Source organism: Geotrypetes seraphini, chromosome 5, assembly GCF_902459505.1.
Source record: "Geotrypetes seraphini chromosome 5, aGeoSer1.1, whole genome shotgun sequence".
Taxonomy (NCBI): Eukaryota; Metazoa; Chordata; class Amphibia; order Gymnophiona; family Dermophiidae; genus Geotrypetes; species Geotrypetes seraphini.
This window is the reverse complement of record NC_047088.1, coordinates 157501915-157523803: the sequence shown is the minus strand read 5'-3', so window position 1 is coordinate 157523803 and position 21889 is coordinate 157501915. Positions and strand designations below refer to the sequence as shown.

Below are 21889 nucleotides of genomic sequence, written 5' to 3'. Positions count from 1 at the left end.
GTAAAGCGTGGCCAGGGAGAGCATTCTGAACTTCTCTTTGACCAGACACTTGTTGAAGTCCCTGAGATCGAGAATGGGACGAAGGTCTCCTGTTTTTTTGGGAACCAGGAAGTAACGGGAGTAGAATCCCTGACCCCTTTGGTCCGGAGGTACCTCTTCGATGGCATTGAGGAGAAGGAGGGATTGGACCTCCCTCAGGAGGAGGGGGGTTTGGGAGGAGTGAGAAGCAGACTCTACGGGAGGATGGTCTGGTGGAAGAGTCTGGAAGTTGAGAGAGTAGCCGTAGCGAATGATGTTGAGGACCCACTGGTCTGATGTGATGACCTCCCAACGGCTGAGGAAGAGTTGAAGGCGTCCTCCGATCGGCTGAGGAAGAGGCGATGAAGGTGGGAGACTGGCTATGCTCTGGAGAAAGGAGTCAAAAGGGTTGAGACGGTTTTGATGAAGGAAGAGGCTTGGCAGGTTGAGTCTGTGGGCGAGCCTGAGGCTGATGCTGGTGGCGAGGACGGCGAGACTGTTGTGGAGGCGGGTTGAGAGGTCTGGCCGAGAACCTGCGTTGGTAAGAAGACTGTTGCCTGTAGGGGCGAGCAGGTGGAGTCTTCTTTTTAGGTTTGATCAGAGTGTCCCACCTGGTCTCGTGTCATGGACGGGCAACTTTAGAAATTCCTTGGGAGGTTGCTCAAAGTCTAGGGCATCGAGGAAAGCCTGAGACTTTTTAGAGTCGGACTCTAAGGGGATGGAAAGAGCTGCTGCCATCTCCCTAAGGAATTTAGAAAAAGAGGATTGTTCTGGGTTTTTTTTTTGTAAGTCAAAATAGGGAATCCGAAAGGAAAAATTAGAAGAAAAAACGAAAAATTATGCGAGCGGGAAGGCAGAAACTAGCTTTTCAACGGCCGTTGAAAGCACATGCGTCTTCTTCGCTCCGCGGAAACGAAGAAACTGGGGACCACGCTCTCCTCCGTCGAGCAGGAAGGCACCCGCGCATGCGCGGTGCGGCCAACTAGAACTTTCTAGTTAAAAGTGTCCGTACCGGGGCTCCATCGGTGACGTCACCCATACGTTAAGAATATGCTGCCTGCTTGTCCTGGGATAATGAAGCTTTACCCCCATCTGGCACGCAGCACCAACCCACAGGAGGTGCCCGAAGATCGTGCTGCTTGCCGGACTGGGCATTGAGCATCTGCGCACGCTCAAGGCCTTCTAGCTCCCGCCTCTCTCTGAGATTCTTGGAGAAAACGAGAGCCAGAAGGCCTTGAGCATGCGCAGATGCTCAAGGCCCAGTCCAGCAAGCAACACGATCTTCAGGCACCGGCACCTCCTGTGGGTTGGTGCTGCATGCCGGTGCCAGACGGGGGTAAGGCTTCAGTTTGGGCAGGCGGGCGTTCATGAGGGGGGCGATGCCGGTTTGCGGAGGGTGGCGTTCGCGGGTGGGAGGGCAATGCTGGTTCACAGGCAGGAGGACTCGCAAATTGAGTCAACCCTCGATTTGCGAGTCACGATTTGCGAAAATGTTTTGCTCGTCTTGCAAAACACTCGCAAACCGCGTTACTCATAAACCGAGGTTTGACTGTAGTTTGCTTCTCTAGCTTCGTTTAGAAAACTACCAAGAGTATAGCCCATTTTGTAATTGTGTCTTTAGATGACTCCAAAATTTGAGATAAATCCAAACTATCAGGTGAAACTAATTTATCAATTTCCCCTTCATCTGCCTCTTCCTTGGAAGTCCTCGGAATGTAGTAAAGGTTATCAGGTTCAAATGTGTCCACATTAGCATATTGCAAAATCTCCCTCAAATGCATTCTTACTAGTTCCAATGGAGATAGGTAGTGTGTAATAGGGAAATTGAGGAAATGAAGATTCCTGTCTCTTATATAATTCTCCATTCTTTCCATCTTAGCATGAAACAATATACAGTGGAACCTTGGTTTATGAGCCTAATTCGTTCCAGAAGCATGCTCGTAAACCAAAATACTCATATATCAAAGCGAGTTTCCCCATAGGAAATAATGGAAACTTGCTTGATATATTCCCACCCCCCCTCCGAGGCCAGCAGCACTGCTCCCTCCCGCTCGCAAAGGCCCCCCCCATGCAAACCGGCACCCCCTGCCCGAACAACTTGAAACTTACCCCGTCTGGCACCGGCACGCAGCCCACAAGACGTGCCGGTGCCGCTTGAAGAACTTCCTGCCTCTGCTGGACCTTGAGCATGCATCTACACATGCTCAAGGCCTTCTAATTCTCCTTCTCGCCACATGCTCAAGGCCCAGCAGAGGCAGGAAGTTCTTCAAGCGGCACCGGCTCATCCTGTGGGCTGCGTGCCGGTGCCAGACGGGGGGTAAGTTTCAAGTTGTTCGGGCGGGGGGTACCAGTTCACGCGAGTGGGGAGGAGCGATGCCGGTTCTCGGGGGGGGGGGTGCTCGCAAATCGAGTCAATACTCGGTTTGCGAGACAAGTTTTGCATGAATGTTTTGCTCGTCTTGCAAAACACTCGCAAACCGAGGTTTGACTGTACTATCTTTGGCATTAGCAAGAACAGTACTCTGTAAATTACCCACAGATTGATTCAGTTTATCCACTTTAGAAGACAACAAAAAATGCACCTTGGACATCAACCATATGACTACTGCTCAGTTTGCAAGCATACTACGAACATTCAAACCATTATACATCCAAGAACACATAAGGAATATAAACTTAATTTTAATAACAATTGCAACACGGAAAATGTTCTGTTTATTATCAAATGCCCGTGCAATCTCCTATATATTGGGAAAACCAAAAGGAAAATAAAAATCTGAATTATAGAGTAGTATCTGCTCCGTTGGTCAATCACTGGATAGAATTAGACCACACTATTGAAGACCTACATTTCTTTTGTTTTTAAAACATTTAAATCATGGTGGAGGGAGAGGTGATATCAACCAACTACTCCTACAATCTGAACAAAGGGCCATTTTTGAAATTAATACTACATATCCTGCAGACCTTAATCAGGACATAGATTATATTTATTTTCTTTGAGGATATTAATATATAGCACTATATTGACCAGGTTCAATATTCTGTAACATAGTAGTCCATTTGAAATTTTATTATTGTAGCCCTTCATATGCTTTTATGATATATGTCAACTAGATTCTCAGTATCCAGAACCATATTGGTTAGGTTCAACATTCTGCAGAAGCTTCGTCAACCTTAAGCCCGAGGTCATAATGCCGCTGTACAGATCCATGGTGAGACCCCATCTGGAATATTGTGTACAATTCTGGAGGCCACATTATCAAAAAGATGTGCTGAGAGTTGAGTCGGTTCAGCAAATGGCCACCAGGATGGTCTCAGGATTCAAGGATCTCCCGTATGAGGAATGGCTGGGTAAGTTGCAGCTATATTCACTCGAGGAACGCAGAGAGAGGGGAGACATGATAGAGACGTTCAAATATGTCACGGGCCGTATCAAGGTGGAAGAAGATCTCTTTTTTCTTAAAGGACCCATGGCAACAAGAGGGCATCCGTTGAAAATCAGGGGAGGGAAATTTCATGGCGACACCAGAAAATATTTCTTCACCGAAAGGGTGGTTGATCGCTGGAATAATCTTCCACTACAGGTAATTGAGGCCAGCAGCGTGCCAGATTTTAAGAAAAGATGGGATTGGCATGTGGGATCTCTTCATTAAGGAAGTTAGGGGGTGGGTCATTAGTGTGGGCAGACTAGATGGGTTGTGGCCCTTTTCTGCCATCATTTTCTATGTTTCTATGTTTCATATTGGCCTATCTGAAATTGTCATTCTTTACATCAGACAGATTTTATTGTTTTCTTTATATGTTTATATGATATAGGTCAATTATGTGCTATTAATGTATTTATATATTTTTTTTAATGTGCAATTAATGTATTCAAACACCACCCATATGCTTTTAAACACTCTGGGCTCATTTTACTAAGGTGCACTAACATTTTTATCACACGCACAAAATTAGCGCGCACTAGCTGAAAAATTACTGCCTGCTTAAAAGGAAGCGGTAGCGGCTAGCGCGTGCTAAAACCGCTAGCACGCCTTTGTAAAAGGAGCCCTTTGTGTCAATCATGATTTTGCTTATACGTCATTAATGTGTTCTTACATGCCTTATGCTTTTATTAACACTCACCAAAAATTTATCAACGTGGCCTTTATATGCCACTGACGGGTATTTTATTCAACATCTTTATTCTTTCACTATTAATACATACATCACTTTATTCTTTATACGTTTATAGTTTAATATCATTATATGTCTACATTAGACACAGTTGTTTTGAATTACCACATGCTGATATCAGGATGCGTCCACTATTTGCTTCTTGTTTTGGATTGGATTGGATTTATTATATATGCATTATCATAATGTCAACTTTTTTTATATGTAATTTATTTTTATTGGTAATGAACTCATTATGTGTATGTTATTACAATGCAAATATTTTAATGAATCATGGGTCTCCCCTTTTAGATATAACTCATGCTTATCATAGGTTTAATTGGTATATTATTTCTTAGATCTATTTATTTATTCATTTTATTAGAAGTTGATCCTGATCTTAACAACTTGGTCCCTAGTATAGACTGCTGCATTTCTAAACTTCAACTGTGGGCTTTGTCTAGTCAAATGAAACTGAACGCTGCCAAAACCAAATTGCTTTAGATTGGGCCAAAATTAGAAAACCTCCCTCCCTGTTACATTAAAAATAGATATCGCATTACATATAGATTTTTCATCTAGAGCAGTGGTTCCCAAACCCTGTCCTGGGGGACCCCCAGCCAGTTGGGTTTTCAAGATATCCCTAATGAATATGCACGAGAGAGATTTACATATAATGGAAGCGACAGGTATGCAAATCTCTCTCATGCATATTCATTAGGGATATCTTGAAAACCCGACTGGCTGGGGGTCCCCCAGGACAGGGTTTGGAAACCACTGATCTAGAGTCCTGGGTATCATCTTGGACTCATTATTTACATTTCATGAACAGATAAATTCCTTGACAAAAAAGTGTTTTTTAGTCTGCGCATGTTAAGGAAGGTCAGATCACTATTCCATCAAGAACATTTCTCAGTATTGGTACAATCCACTGTGCTTTCTCTTCAAATCACTTGTTTTACTTTCCTGTAACTTCTCACTACCTCTCTCTATACCCCTTCTCTGCTCATCAAAGAAGTCACTCTTATTTGCACTCTTTTCCTCCACCACCAACTCTCACACTGACTTTTCTACTTTGCCATGCCATACACCTGGAATAATAACCTTGCAATCATTGTGCCATGTTCCCTCTGGCCCCCCATTCAAATACAGCTTAAAAGCCCACATTTTTTAGGCTGCTTCTCTTATTCATACTCATGTCATTTTTAACCATTCCAATAAAAATAAAAAAAATGCCCCAATTCTCTTATGTGTTCTATTTGTCTGTCTTGAAGATATTGCAAGCTCCATGGAGCAGGCACTATGTCTTATGTAGCACACTGAGAAATTCTAATTAATAGTAGTAGCAATATATATCCTGTAATTATTTTAGATATTAGCTCAGCATGCAATTGTCACCAGCCTACCTTCATTAAAGGCTTCCATACTGCATGGTCCTGGAAACTGGTCCGGAGCTGCTGCACAGATCGAGACAAGCTGTGTAAACATCTACAAAAGAGAAGGAACTTCAGTTCAAAAAGGGAGAGTTCCCTTTTCCTTACTCGTAATTAAGGGCCCTTTTTACAAAGCTGTGCTAGTGATTCCTGTGCAGTAAATGTGATAAAGCCCATAGGAACTGAATAGACTTTGGTGCATTTGCTGCACAGTGATTACTAGTGTGGTTTAGTGAAAGGAGCCCTAAGTCATGGATTTAAAACAAAACTGAAACATACCAAAAGCATTAAAAAGCAAATGTATGTTTAACTACTGCATAACTTACTGCCACTGATTTTTTTTTTTTTAAACAATAACAACATATTTGGAGGGCTTTGTTATTGGTTCAGCAAAACATTTAGCAGGTCAGGAGGGTACTTAGCTTATGTCATGAAGGACCAGCAGGGAAACGGAGTTAAACACACTGCAAATTATGTTATTCAGACCATGAAAACTCATACCTGACTGCAGCTAACCGCACCTTGATACTAGACTCAGACAAGCCATTCACAATTCGGTCCATCATATTTTCAGTCTCAATGATCTGGAGAAAAAGGTTAATGCTGCATAAATAACAACAAGGAGCTGACAATCCCTTCATTTATGCTTGTAAATGCAAGTATTTTCCTGTATGATTTATATTAATGCCAAATACTGCATTTGACAAGAAGTGTTGCCTTGCTTAGGAATAGCAACTTGGGTTATTTTTCTTGTGTTGCAGAGGGAGTTAGACGGCTTGGCAGATAAAGAATAGCATTTTCTCCTGTTTGCCATATAATGAATCATACATCAGGAAGAGAAAGAGAAAGAACTTCACTTTAACAGCCAAACCTAATTAACCCATACATATTTCTTATTTTTTAAGTGAAAAATTCTGGTAAACTACACTATACTTTATATTGGAAGCCAGTTTACTGTAGTATATTTGCAGTAGGATAAAGAAGTTATTAATTATTCTAGGTCTGAATATAAATATAAAAATCATTATATAAGTGCCAAAAAGATACATTTTCTGATGTAATCTAAAACAAGGGTAAGGGTGTTTCGCAAGTCAGCTATGCAAGCTCATGTTAATCAAAAAAATCTACAATTAAATACAGAATAACGATATTTTCAAGTCAGTTTACCGACTTGTTAGCAGTAATATAAAACTGAGAAAAGGACAACATTTTGCCATTATTTTGGTGATGGGGGAAGGCAGTTATTGAAACAAAAGGTTTTAGAAGACTTAGCACAGTAGGCCACCTAAAGGAAATAAAGGCATTTTAAGGTACATTTTTTAACTTATTTTAAAATGGCCATTTAATATTTGGGGGTGTTCTCCAATAACGTGCTATTGCATTGCAGATTCGTTTATAGCACTGGTGCATGCGATCCACCTTCATTCTAGCAGAAGTTTGAGAACAGAGTTTGAGGCCGATTTCTGCTTCTCTTCCATTGGATACCAGCATGTTCATAGCACTGACACCAAAGACCAGAGGAGATTTTCATAGCTGATTCTTCCCGATGATCATCGTAGCATCAGAGACTTTTGAAGGCAAAGCATTGATGATTACTACATAAACAAAGGTGTAGTTCCATTTCAGGTAATCTCAGTATGACCCAGCTGTCATTAAAAAAACTCATGTATTTGCATATTAGTAATCACGTGTAGGTTTGCACAATCTGAAAATAAACTTGCCTATGCAATTTGTATTATTCTAAGTGTGAGGCAAGAAGCATAAAAACAGCATATTTGGGGGATGGTTAATTATTTATGTATTTCTATCTCACTCTATCCAATATTAAAATGTTGATCTAAGTCAGCATTTTCAAGTCTCTTGTGTTTCAGGACATCCATAATAAATATGCATGAGATAAATTTTTATGCACTGCTTTCACTAGATGCAAATATATCTCATGCATATTCATATTGGAATTTTGGAGTAGCCTAATGGTTAGAGCAGTAGGCTGAAAACCAGGGAAGAACTGTTCAAATCCTGCTGCTTCTCCTTGTGATCTTAGGCAAATCATTTAACCCTCTATTGCCTCCTTTTACTAAAGCTTTGCACAAGCTAAATTCTGCATCCTATTTTATACCTAGGGGTCATACAGCACATAGGGGTCATACAGCTAATGTCCTTTAGTGCACACAAAGTTTTAGTAAATGGCATCTCAGATTGTGAACCCTTTAGGGACAAAGAATACCAGCTGTACCTGAATGTAACTCACTTTGATAAAGGCATGAGCTATATCCTACAAAAAAAATTTAGATATCCTGAAAACCTGGCTAGAAGTTATTTCATAACTGGCTTAAAAAACACTGGTCTAAGTCCTAAATTTGTCATTTACACAGTGATTAAAACATAGCCAATAAAAACAGAGCAGTTTTATATCATCATAATGGTATTCTTCTATTACTGTCCAGCTAGAATGCTAACAGACAAACATTATCAATAGCTGAATTAAGCCCTCCAATATTTACATTGTTATTCCAAATGAGCTTAAGGTGCAAAGGCACTGAAAAATTTGGGGCCAAAAAAGTACTTCAGTTATGAATTTGAAAAATTCATTTATGAGTTAGAAAAACATAGTACATTTGAACATTTTACATATGGTATACAATTTTTACTTAGCAACTATAGTAGACTCTCTGTTAACCAGAACTCAAGCAACCAGAACTCTCAAGCAACCAGCCCCCCCCCAAAAAAAAAAAAAAATCAAAGAAATACTGTAATACTTTAAATAAAAAATGAAAATAAAATCAATTCTGTTAGAAATTTAAGTGTAAACTTGGCATGCCACACCTGCGTATGACCATGCTTTGCCTACCACATGTACGATAGTTTGTCTGGAATAGTTTATGATATGGCATAGTATGATGGGGTATAGTATTAGTTAGACCTATTTTTAATAGTAACTCTCATGCAACAAGAAACTACATTTACCTGGCATCTATCAATCCTTATGGGTGCCGGTTAACTGAGAGTCTACTGTACTGCTTCTAATGCTACCTATGGCTAAATCATTCGATGTGTCAAAGGTTGCAGCTACTATATATTTTTTAGAATACATTGTAGGTTGTTTTTTGTTTTGTTTTTTAGTGATGTTATATTCTTTATTATTTGTGAGTTTTTAAAGTCAGTAGCGTGTCAAAGAGTCTATAAAGCCATCTAGAGGAAAATTTCAAAAGCATTTATCTAGTTAAATTGTCCTGGCCAAAAATTGTATTCTAACAGCAATTAAAAGTATACAGTATATGAATTTCCACAATGTGCAAGTTTCAGCTGGACTGAAAAAAGGAAACCACCTCAACAAAAAAACAAAAGCAGAAGCCTGTAAACTGTTCTTTCTTTTCTCCTGAAATGCTTGTTCTATATGTTTTATTTTCTACTGTTTCACATGTATAATTAGTAGGTAAGAGGTAACTTGTCTAAATGCTGCTGCCTGAGGATCCTGAAAGAAGTGTGCCTCAATGTCTCAGACTCCTTATAACACAGAGGGAATGATAAATGAAGCGTACTCAACGTCAGGGACATGGCTATTAACACTGATTCATAAACTTCATTTGTTACAACCTATTCTTAGAGGGCAGCAGGACAGAGATTACCACAGGTAGGTGATGTCATCGATGGTGGCCCCCAGCACAGATGCTGCCCAGAATTCAAAAGATTCTTTAACTTTTTGGCAGGCCCAAATGCACATGCATGTGTGCCTGCTCACCTGCTCAACTTGTGTAGGACATAGTTGGATAAAAAAAGCATAGAGAATTCAACTTCTAGAGGAGGTAAATGGATGTGGTAATCTGTTTCCTACTGTCCTCAGAGAACACCTGTAACAGGTGAGTAACTGCTTTCTCTAAGGACAAGCAGGAAAGCAGGATACCAGGTCAGTAACCACCTGGACAGTTCCCACCTGAATATTTCCTCCTTGGACAGTTCCACCACAAGTATTACCTTCAACCCCCCCCCCCCCTTGTTCTGTTCCTGTACTGCTCTAAGTTTTAGGTTTAGGGGGACAACCCAAGTATGTGCAGCCAATGAGTGTTAGGTTTAGGGGGAGACCCCGAGTATGTGAAGCCCCTGAGTGTTAGAGTAAGGTTTTTGTGGAATGAGTGTGATTTGGTTTTTTTATTATTGGGTTATGTCTGGTCATGGAGGGAAATTGCCCTTCAGGGAATTGACCCAGGTGGTAATTTTCTAGATGGCAGTTGGTGAGTGGGAATTATCCAGCGAGAGTTGTCTAGGTGATTACTGACCTAGAACCAACAATAGATTACCACAGATGAGAATCCCTAGCTACCAGGCTCATTGAAAATAATAGTCAATACGGACTTGCAATAGCAAGGCCAATTAGAACAAATAACCATAAATAACTAAAAATTTCTCATTATGAAGATGTACCCTAGAACAGAAACAAATGGGCCTAAGAGGATAGAGTTAAATTCTAGACTCCAAACAAATTCTGTAGAACTGTCTGATGTTTATTAGACTTAACATACTGCTCAAATTAATAACAGCTCTAAGCGGTTAACAACATTCACATTAACTTCTTAAAATATTGGAAAATGAATGCCATAAAAAAACAGGAGTATCCTACCATACACACTCCAAAAAAATAAAAAGATAAACAATGCCACAAGAAACATCTCACTTGAGTCCCTGAAATTCCATTCAATAAATATGGTCATTTTGTGGATCTAACCAGCTGTCAAGTTGGGTAGTCTTTTTTTTTTTTATTCTTTATTGATTTTTCAAACTACAAACGCACAATGATTCACATATTTGTACATTATATAATAGGTGCAACAAAACTTACAAATATTACTGCACAAAGAAATTTTCCCCACCCTCCCAGCTAATAAACAAATATATCAAAATCTTCATAAAACTATTCATAAAATCCCTGGATCAATTCCATTCCCTTTCCTACCCCCCCCCCCCCCACCCCCATCAGGATGTGTATGTTTACTTGTCTATAAAATAAAAATCAATTATTCTTCTTTACAGTATTTAGCTAATGGCTCCCAAACATCCATAAAATTCTTAAAGCGTCCCTGATGTATGGCCATGCAACGTTCGATTTTATAAGTATAACACAGGGATTCCTATCAAAATGAGTAATTTAACCTATTTAAGTAATTTCCAATTTCTTAAAATAAGCTGCATGGCAACCCCTGTCATTACTAATAGAAGCTTGTTATTTCTCATTGATAATTGGCTTTTAGCTCTCATAAGTGTACCAAATAAAGCCACTGGATTCTCTAACATATTATTTACTTGGTCCCAAATAGACCTCCAAAACTGCAGTATCAAGTGACAATAGTAAAGTAAATGATCCAAAGTCCCAGTCTCTCAAGATAGTAATGAGATGTAAATGTGTGGACCAAAGACTATTTCAAAGCTCTGCAAATCTCTTAAATGGAGGTTGATCTCAAGTGGGCAACTGATGCAACCATGGCTCTGACATTGTGAGCCTTGATATGTCCCTCCAGCATAGGCATAAATGAAGAAGATGCAGTCTTCTGGCCCACTGTTTCTCAACTAGATCTTGGAGTACCCCCCCACCCTTGCCAGTCAGGTTTTTAGGAAATCCACAATAAATATGCAAATTTCTTTCATGCATATTCATTGTGAATATCCTGAAAACCTGACTGGCAAGGGGGTATTCCAGGACAGAGTTAAGAAACACTGTTCTAGCCAATTGGATAAAGTGTAAAGCTAGGTGGGCACTCTGTGTACTTTAATGTGCTTTGGAGAGGTGTCCAAAGCTCACTTGCAGTTCAAGATGTGCAGTGTGCTTTCGCCAGGATGGGCATGAAGTTTCAGAAAAAATGTTTTAAGGACAATTTACTAACATGGAAATCCAAAACCACCTTAGGAAGGAACTTAGGATGTGTGCACAGAACTACTGTGTTATGATGAAACTTTGTGTAAGGTGGATCCACTACAAGGGCCTGAAGTTCACTGACCCTGCAAGTTGAAGTGACCACCAACAAAAATAAGACCTTCAATGGTCAGGTACTTCAGATGACATGAATCAAGCGGCTCAAAAGGAGCTTTCATAAGCTGGATAAGGAAGATGCTGAAGTCCATGACACAGTGGGAGATTCGATGGGGCTTTTATCAGAAGCAAATACTGCATATAATGAACATATAATGCTGTACAGAGGAGCTTACCTTCTGCACAGTACTGCTAATTATCTTCTGCTAATTGTACTAAAATGAACCCTTACAGAGTTGGTGTTTAAACTAGATTCAGAGAGGTGTAGAAGGTACTCAAGCAGTTTTCGAGTAGGGCAACAGAAATGTTTTAGGGTCTTGCCCTCACACCAGATGGCAAACCTCTTCCATTTGAAAGTATAACACCCCTTAATGGAATCTATCCTGGAATCAAACAGGACCTTGGAAACACCCTTAGGCAGTTGAAGGCATACAGATTCTACACTCTCAATATCCATGCCATGATAGCCATGAGACTGGAGGTTGGGATGGAGAACAGACCCCTCACTCTACATGATGAGGTTTGGAAAACACTCCAATAACCAAGGTCTTTTGGAAGACAACTCTAGAAGATGGAACCAGATTTGCCTTAGCCACTGCAACACAGTGAGTATCATGGCTCCCCAATTTTGCTCAAGTTTCTACAAAGTGTCTTCCCTATTAGGGTGACTGAAGGATACATAATCAAGGAAGAAAGCATCTGATGCTAGCCTGCCGTGTGATCAGAGTCTGAAGCAACACTGAGGGACTTTGTAGTTGAGTGGCAAAGAGATCCACCGAGGGAATGCCACACTCTTGGAAGAATTTGTGGGCAACTCCCATACTAAGAGACCACTCATGTGGTTTCATCACCGTGCTCAATCTATCCATCAAACTGTCTTTTCACACCAGGTATGTGCCTCTGAACACTGCTAAATCCCAAATGCTTCATGACACAAGTGGATAGAACAATTAAAAGGTACTTTTCCAAAACTCACTCAGTACATCAGCAGCAGTTTTGAGAAAAATAGGCAGTGGTTTTTGGACCAAATGAGTTTTGCATAGAATATTAAACACAAAGTCATTAAAATACCATAGACTTAGTGAGTTTTGACATAGGAATAAAACTACAGTAAATGAACCTTGCCTTGAACAATAAAATTAATCACATAACTCAAACCTGACAAAAAAAATGGACCAAGTGAGTTTTGGAAAATGCTCTTCAATTTGGTTCAATAGCCAATATCTGAAAGCCTTTGGAGCATTCCATATTTCCCACAACTCAAGGAAATTTAATGATAAACAGTCTCCTGAGCAAACCAGTAGCCCTGGGTATAAAGCACATCTAAATGTATACCCCATCCCTGGTTAGATGCATATGTGGTCAAACTTTTCTTGGGAAGAAGAATTTGGAATGAAAGTTACTAAGTCAAATTGGTCCATATTGTCCACCAGATGACTGTCACAACTCTTGTGTGACTGAGATGAAATCTTTCAGATTCTCTGTGACCTGACATGGGAACCCAGAGTCCACTGGGCACTTTTCAAATGGAAGAGTGCCATGGGTGCAACAGTGGAGGCTGTGTGAGCTAAGAAACTCAACATCTGCCAAACAGTGACCTGCTGGATACTGTGAACTTGACGAGTAAAGCAAAAGAGCATATTTGCCCTAAACTGTTTCTAATAGGGCTCCAATGTACTCTAATTCTTGTGCTGGGAGCAGGTAGAACTTTGGGTAATTGATTAAGGATCCTAGTAGCTCCAACACCCAAAACGTTTTCTGAATTGATTCTTGAGCACCTTCCTTTCATGTGCTCTTTACCAACCAATTGTCCAAATAAGGAAACACACGTACTCCCAGTGTGCTTAGTGATGCTGCAATTACTGCAAGACACTTTGTAAACACTCTGGGAGTGGACGCAAATACAGTGTTAAAACATAACACTGGTAGTGGTGTTTTCCTAACTGAAATATGAAATACCCAAACCGCAGGAGGTAGATCTAGATACGATGGTAAGTGTCCTTTAAGTTCAGAGTAGAGAGTTGCGCAGGGACAGAAATCCCACCCATCCCCACCCGTCCCCGCCAAAATCCTACCCATCCCCGTGAGGAATCCCTCCATCCCCGCGAGGAATCCCCTCCATCCCCGTGAGGAATCCCCTCCATCCCCACCTGTCCCTGCAAGGAATCCCCTCCGTCCCTGCCCGTCCCTAGAAACTTCAGAAATAGTTATTTCATTTAATTATGCTACCGAATTAAAGGCTCTGGTAGAAACCCATTTACAAAAAAGCAAAGACACTTTATTAATTTGGAAATATTAATTGGGAAGAATACATATTTTGTAAACAGGTTTCTATCAGAACCTCTAATGTAAATATAAATACTCAGCTGATGAGAACCCCCAAGCTGTCAGCTGAGGACTTCCTTTGCAGTTGGCCGGGGGTCACTTTTGCCAAGCTTGGCAGACAGCAGTAGTGTCCCCGAGTCACAGATGCTGGCACCTAAGTGGCTCCTGGATGTTGCCAACGACTGCTGTGCTTCGTTGCGGGGAGTTCTGGCCGTCTCTAGAGGAGGTCCTCTGCTGGCGGTGCTTGGGGAACCCCACCAGTCACAGCAAGGGCCAGCAAGTACTTCAACACTGTAGTAATAAAACCAGAAATGCATTTCCTTTTCTTTTGAACACAATACAAAGACATCTGCTATGTACATTTCCCAAAGCTAACATATTTTAGTCAATAAATTCTGTTTTTTAACCTTTGTTGTCTGGAGACTTATTTTTCCATAAAGTTGGTCCCAGTTTCTTTTTTCCGCTTTCCCATCTTCTGTAAATTCTTCTGTTGCTGTCCATTGGTTCCTCCTACCATGGTCCAGCATTTATCCCTTTCTCATCTTTCACCCCTGCCCACCAGCCCCATGCCTAACATTTTTCCTTCTATTACCCCTCTCCAGCACCATGCCACATCTCTACCACCATTCCCTTCACCACTATGTCCAACATTCCTCCCTCTTGCATCCATTTCAATCTGTCCCACTGTTCCCTTTCCACCACAATATTTCTCCCTCTTATCTGCACTTCACTCCCTCCCTATGACCAAAAATTCAACTTTCTTCCATTCCCCGTGTACACAACCATCTCTTTCCTTCTCACTGACACACCCACGCTCAATTCTCCCTTTTTATTTCCTCCCCCACCTCAGCATCTCTTTCTCTCCAATCCTCTCTCCCAAGTTCATGCCTTCTGTGTCCAAAAACGCATTCCCTCCCCCACCTCAGCATTTCTTTCCCTCCCTTTCTCCATCCTCTCTCCCAAGTTCATGCCAAAAACGCACTCCCTTCCCCCTTTTGTGTTCCACGTTTGCCTCCCACGTTCGACCTCCTTCTGTCCCTCATTTGCCTCCCACGTTCGACCCTTTCTGTGTCCTGCATTTGCCTCCCATGTTTGTGTCCAGCCCTCATCTGCCACCAACTTTCTCATCCAAATGGTGCTCTGGGAGGTAGCTGGAGCCGCGAGGCAGGGAAGACTTCCAGTCGGCTATGTGTGCTGCTGCAGGGCAGGTAGGAAAAGAAGACGAGCTTCGCGGTTCGAGTTGCATTGAACTCCGCGAGATCCCCGAGACCACAAGGGGCGTCCCCACAGGATCCCCACGACCCGAGGGGGTGTCCCCATGGGATCCCCGTGACCCAAAGGAGGAACCCGCGGGATTCCCGTCGTCCCTGTTCCCGTGCAGCTCTCTAGTTCAGAGAGTTTTGCCACATCATTTTCCTGAATCATGAAAAGAAGAGTGCCCAAGTAAATCATCCTGAACTTTTCTTTGACCAGGGCCCTTAGGTCTAGGATGGGATGAAATCCCCAGCTTTTTGGGCATGAGGAAGTACTTAGACGAAAATCTCTTTCCTTCATCCCCTGATGGAATGGGTTTGATCCTATGGACCAAGAGAGTTCCTCTGCAAGCACTTTCTTATGCTCAGAGCTGAGTTTTAAAGCTCTTTGATAGCAATTTGGAGGGAATGGATGCTAACTGAGCATGTAACCCACTTGAACTATTTGAAGTACCCACCAGTTTGAGTTTACTGTGGGATACCTTTCTTGGAAAAACCCCAAGTCTCCTTCCAACAAGCAGGTCATCTAGGACAGGCACTTTTATGTCAGCAAAAGCTCTTCACCTTAGACTGGGGAGCTGCCTGAAATTTCTGGGCCTTTTGCTGCCAGGGCTGGGAGAATGAGGCCTGAGCCTCCTGGAGAGGGTGATTCAAGGAAGTGTACCTACACTTTTGAGAGAAGTAGGAACCCTTGCAACTGCCACCTGAAAACCTCTGAGAAGTGAAGTTCACAGAAGGAGCTAGCTCAGACAGGAACTTCATGGCATCAGCCCATTTCTTAATTAGATCAGTGTCCTCCTCCATCTTGTCCCTGAAAAGATTGTCACCTCAGCAAGAGTCATCCGTCAACTTTTCCTGAGCCTCTGGTTCTAGGTCTGAAATTCATAACCATGAGAGTCTGTATGTGACAACACTATGGAACATAGTCTGGACATCATGTCCAAAGCATCAAAATAAATTCATGTAAACCATTCTGAGCATCCCTGGGAGAGCAGTATAGAAAATTGAATGAAGGAATGAATAAATAAATAAAAGTTGCCCAAGCTATGTGCTTTTGACACTCCTGCTTAGTTGCTAGTCGGCAAAGTTCTGTGGTCTGTTCTGAAGGGTATCCGCAAACACCAGCATACTGCGCATCAAGTTCAAGTAAATGCTCATGTATTGTTGGTAAGACTGGATGCACAAAATGAGCATTAAGCCCTGAAACTCTTCCTTCCTAAAAGACTCCAGAGTGCAAGCATCCCTGCTTGGGGGAGCTGAGGCCTGAGTCCTTGAGCTTCTGGATCTTTTGGGAGATTTGACCACCATGGAATAGTGTATAAGCTGTGGTTTCTCAAATCTGGAAGCCTTCTAGACTCTACACATAGAATCCATCTTCTTTGGAACAACCTGCACAGTGAGTGGGGTCTCCCAATTTATCTGTGCAGTTTTAAGGATGTTGTGGATGGGCGCTGTCACAACTTCCTTAGGGGAGTCATAATAAAGGACATCCAACATGCTGGACCTGGGCTCGTGCTCAATTTTCACGTTAAATGATATGGCCTCAGCCACCTCTCTCAAAAGATTGACAAAAGAGAGGTCCTCTGGGGAAGACTTCCTCCTTTCCTGTGGTGGAGAGGGGTCTGAAAGTAGGCCAAGGGATCCCTCCTCCGAGAGGTCCTCTGGCTCTACATCAGGCCCCCAGGAGCAGTCCAACTCTGACTTAGCAAAGTACTCCTCATGGGATTTATGAGTCTGTCTCTGCCTTGGACCACTGGACACACAACTAGGATCTGAGCAAGAGCATCAAAGTATGGGTCCCTTCTTGGACAGAATCATTTCCTCCCTAGACGGACTAGAAAGGAGCACCACATTGGTTATTGATGGCTCCGATGCCCAACAAAGAACCAACATCAATGAATGACCACAGGATATGGGTCTCCAGGATGGACTGGAGTGGCCCTATAATTAGTACCAGTGCCTTCAATGCCTTGGCTTTAAATTGAGAAAGGATGCATCCCAGCTCCTCCTGTAACATGATTTAGAGCTGCTTCGAGGGCAGACATCAGTAAAGGTAGAGCTGACACCAATGTGAAGACAGCCTGCAAAGTTACAGGAGCCAAATCGAAGGTGGGATCCTGATTTCAAGGAGGCCAACACATAGGTACCACTTCCACAGGGAGGGAGCAGTCCGCATGGTGCCAACACTTCTCTTGGCACTGTGTTTTGAAGAGAACCAATGCTAATGCTTCTTTGCCTACACCTAAAACCGAGCATTAGGGTCCCTCTGCATCAATGAAGTCGATATGGAATCCTTGTGAGTCCTTGGCAATAGGTGTGCTGATGCTGGATCAAAGCGGGTGCTACAAGTGTCCATTGTTGAAGCAGAGGGAGACCTCCTCAAGATCAATCTCCAGTGTCTAGAACAGCTCCAGAAGCTATAGAATCAATGCATTCGATGCCAATGGACCAAGACTTCAGCATGCCAAAAAATCTCTCATGCAGAACTTGTTGACTTTTCTGTGTTCTCTTCTGCATTTCAGCACAAAGAGAACAGTGAGAGAACTGATGGTCAGGGTTCAGACAGGTTAGGCAAACATCATGTGGATTGGTCACAGATATGTTTTTAGCACTGTTTGTGTACCTGTTGAACCTACTGGAAGGTTTTGAAGACATAACCGAGCAGATAGCTGCAGCAAAATCAAATGGTTCAATTGTCAAAATTCTATTTATTTATTTATTTATTTTTATTTATTTTGAAAACCAAGACCCAGTCGTGAATTGCAGAAAAACTTAAGGAAACCTAAAAAGGCTGAAAACAGCTAAAGAAATAAGGGGAATGGCAGAAAAATAATTTAAATAACATGGTCTTGTGATAAAGAGACAGAAAGACTACGAAATGAACTCAGTGTGGAGACAAGAGCTGTGCAACTAAAGAGAAGAAATGTCTTCACTGCTCCATGAATGAAAGAACTAAAGACAGGCAGGAAGACACACATGCATACACAGTGAAGCCTGCCAAAAGCTTCAAGAGTCTTCTGAAAAATGGGCAGCATTCATGCTTGAGCTCCATCAATTACGTCACCCATCTGTAATAATCTACTGTCCTGCTTGTCCTTTTAAAGTGTAACTGCAAAAGGAAAGAGTACCAAAGCAGAGAACTAAATGTAGATGAAGTTGAACAATGACATATGATCTTGTCACTTCCAATGTACATATAATTTGAATTTTAGATGTTTACCTATCAGCTGTTTATTGATTTTGGCCCTCATTTTACAAGCACTGTTCAGGTTTGATATGTGCATAAAATGGCACGTTAACATTTAACTTGCATAAACATCTAAGCCTTCATTTTACAAAGCCAGGATATGTACATATCAAATTCAAGTCCATGCAAATGGCAAGAGAGCATGATCTGGGCATAAACTGGCATAGCAAGCTCATAGACATTTATTCCCCATTTCAGCAAGGGACTAAGGGCTCCTTTTACTAAGGTGCGCTAGTGTTTTTAGCACGCACTAAAGATTAGCATGCACAAACCATGTGCTAAATGAAAAATACTAACGCAAGCTTTATGGAGATATTAGCATTTAGCGTGCATGGCATTGTAGCGCGTGCTAAGACCGCTAGCACACCTTAGTAAAAGGAGCCCTAAGTGTGCCCTAAAAAAATCGACATTAGGACAAGCAAGTTTAATATATAGGAAACATGCTATTGAGCAGCACCCCACTGGAGGGATTATGAGAGGTTGCCCTTTTGATCCTCCAGTGGGTTTTGTCCACTCCCAAATCGAATAAGAAACTGCTCATTGTGACAGCATCAGGATATCAACCAGTTGGGTTTTCAGAGATGCAAAGATAACTATTTATATGTTGGCACATAACCAGTTATATTGCTATTATTGCACAATGTAACTGGTTATGTGCTAACTTTAAACACATTTAATTATTTATCAGATTATTTTTCTTAAAAGGATGTTTGTGCTGCAAGCCCCCAGTGTGTAAACATCTATTTCTCTTGTATATCCATTGGCAGATTCTGTTCTAAAATACAACTTGAAACACACTGACCTGCACATCTCAATTTCTACTTCCATGACTTGCCTAAAATGGGGCTATTTATGTTTTATTCTTATAAGGTATTTGCTGTTTTACTAATTTTTTAATTACTTGTTTTATGCTTAAGAATTTGTAGTGTGTCTTGCATGTCTTGGTCTGATTTTATATTTCACTAATATGTAAGGATTTTAATCAGTGTAGGTTTTCTTGTTTGTTTGCCGGCTGGCAATGGTGTCTGTTATTGTAGATTGCCTTTGGCAGATTTCTGGAAGGAAAAATTATGTCTTATGAGATAATTTTCTTTCCTTTAGTCTCAACGTATCAGTCCAGAAAATTTTGGTTATGTCCGTCAACCAACAGATGGAGACAGAGGAAGAAAATAGTTTTTGTGATCTACGTCTTAAGAGCACTGTGCAAGGATAAAGCTTCAGTATTTCGAATGACAAAACAATGAAAGTGACATATAGGCCCTGATTCTATAAAGGACGCCTAAAGTTAGGCTTAATCAATGCTGATATTGGCACTCACCATCAGTTTTAATTGGACTTAACTGAAAGACTCCTAACTCAAAAAACTCAATTCTATAAACAGTACGCACCTATCCCAAAGCGCCTACACTGAAAGTCGGAATAGTTAGGGGTGAATCATGGGCATGTTTTCGAGTTAGGCGCCTCTTTGTGAATCAAGTGCCGTTAGGCTCTGACATCGGTGCCTAACTTTAGGCATAGAAACCCCTGGTATAAATTGGGGATGCCTAAATGTTAGGATGCTGAATGCCACCTAAGCAGTTAGGTGACATTGAATATGATTCTATAATGGGCGCCTAAGTTTTATAGAATCAGTACTGATATCAGCACCTAACTTTAAGCGGACTTCATAGAATCAGGGCCATGTATAAAGGCATGTATGATAATATATTACTCAAGTCAAAAAGTGGCTTTTCAGGTCAACTGGTGCAAAAGCTCTCCAAGATACCTGAAACAGAGTTGCCTAATCTCAGAGCAAATCACCTTGAAATAGGCCAAGGAACTGTTAATATTATATTAGTAGACATCCAAAACAGGATTTCTAGAGTGCCTCAAAAGGACCTCTGTTTCACTAGTGCAAACACAAAACACCGTGCTTTAAATCGCAATGCTCAGAGAAATGTAGTCCTGCCAAAAGCCACAGCTCCTATAGCAGGACCTACCATCCAGTCATTGCAATTGTGTCAAATCAAAAAATGCCTCTATATTTTTCAAAACTGTGCTTTCTTAATTTTCATGAGTTGTGAAAAACCACCACTTAGCTTTACGTTACTTTCCCCTGATGTTTTGTTACCCTAATGCTGAACAGTGGGTTGAAAACAAGCAGGTCAATGTTCAAATGATGCGGTCAGTGTGGGGGTTTTTTAATGCTTGCCATAGCATTTAAAGATATTAGGCTCTTTTTACTAACTACTGGTTTACACTGTGTTGACTGCTAGCCACAATAAGAGGCTTTGCAGTTAACGCTTGGTAAAGCGGGCATTAAGTGCTTTTTGTGTCAGGGAGCAGGGCATGGGCAGAGTGAGCATAGAAAGCATTTGGCAGTTAACACACTATACTGATGGCATGCTAACTGCCTACTGCAAAGTTAAATCCTAACCACTTAATACCTCCTAAATAGGAGATGCTCAGTTCTTCCACATTAGCTATGAGCAGGTACCACATGTTAATCTGAGTGTTAAATTTGAAGCTACCACACAGTAAAATCTCACATTGAGCTGCAGTACTGCAAATTTTACCATGGTTTAGTAGAAGAGCCCCATTATGTACAGTATATTCAGCACTAATCTGCTCAGTGAGTGATGCTGCATATGCATAGTGACCACTGACCAGCACTAGTTCTAAGGATAGCAACAATGTGATTTTACCTAGGACAGTCTTCTTGCTCTTGAATATTAGTGGAGGAGCACCCAGCAGCTCTATCCAGATAGCGTCTCTGAAAAATTAAGTGATGGGCATTTATCTTCATAGTGGTTGATACTATAAGGATAAATGCTTTGGAATATCAGGGCCCTAACTCTTTAAACATGTAAATTATAACTGGGTACCTAGGGCCAGATTCTCTAAACAGCGCCTACCTTTGGGCAGCACCTACATACATGGCGCCGTCCACATGTCAATCATGCATAGGCACCATTAACAGAATTGCAGCTACAGGCACTGATAATGTAAGCCAGGGTTTTAAAGGCCTACATTACTGGTGTCTAATTTTGACAGAGAATTGTGGCTAATGGCACCTAAGGTCATCTCCGCCCCTAATTATGCCTATTTTGACATTAGTCGCCTTACTTGGACGCAATTCTGGCACCTACCTTTTTTTAACGAGTTTTTAATCATTTTTTTTAATAGTGCAGTCAATTACCACATCAATTAAAATCAATTAAAGCAATTAAATTAGGCAGCGGTAGGGTATCTACAACCGCCTAACTTAGGGCGTCATTTATAGAATCCAGGTCCTACTGTATAAGTAGGCATCCACTTTCCTGTATAGAATACTAATTCACATGGCCGCAAATACGCTTATATTTAAGACACATGCAATTATATCAGCCCTACAGCTAGTGTAAATGCCTGAACTTAACTGTGAGCTAGAATGCACATAAATTACAATAGTCTC

At 41.4% G+C, this 21889-nt stretch overlaps 1 protein-coding gene across 7 annotated transcripts in view; it reads right to left on the bottom strand.

The window, feature by feature from the left end:
- Positions 1 to 21889, bottom strand: part of ARMC8 (armadillo repeat containing 8) — a 274168-nt gene that overhangs the window by 116530 nt on the left and 135749 nt on the right. For all 7 annotated transcript variants that reach the window (XM_033944179.1, XM_033944181.1, XM_033944180.1 and 4 more), the window contains 2 exons: positions 6111 to 6193; positions 5583 to 5664 (listed from right to left, as the gene is read on the bottom strand). In XM_033944179.1, the coding sequence (XP_033800070.1) occupies positions 5583 to 5664; positions 6111 to 6193 (165 nt within the window). The remainder of the gene's footprint in view (positions 1 to 5582; positions 5665 to 6110; positions 6194 to 21889) is intronic.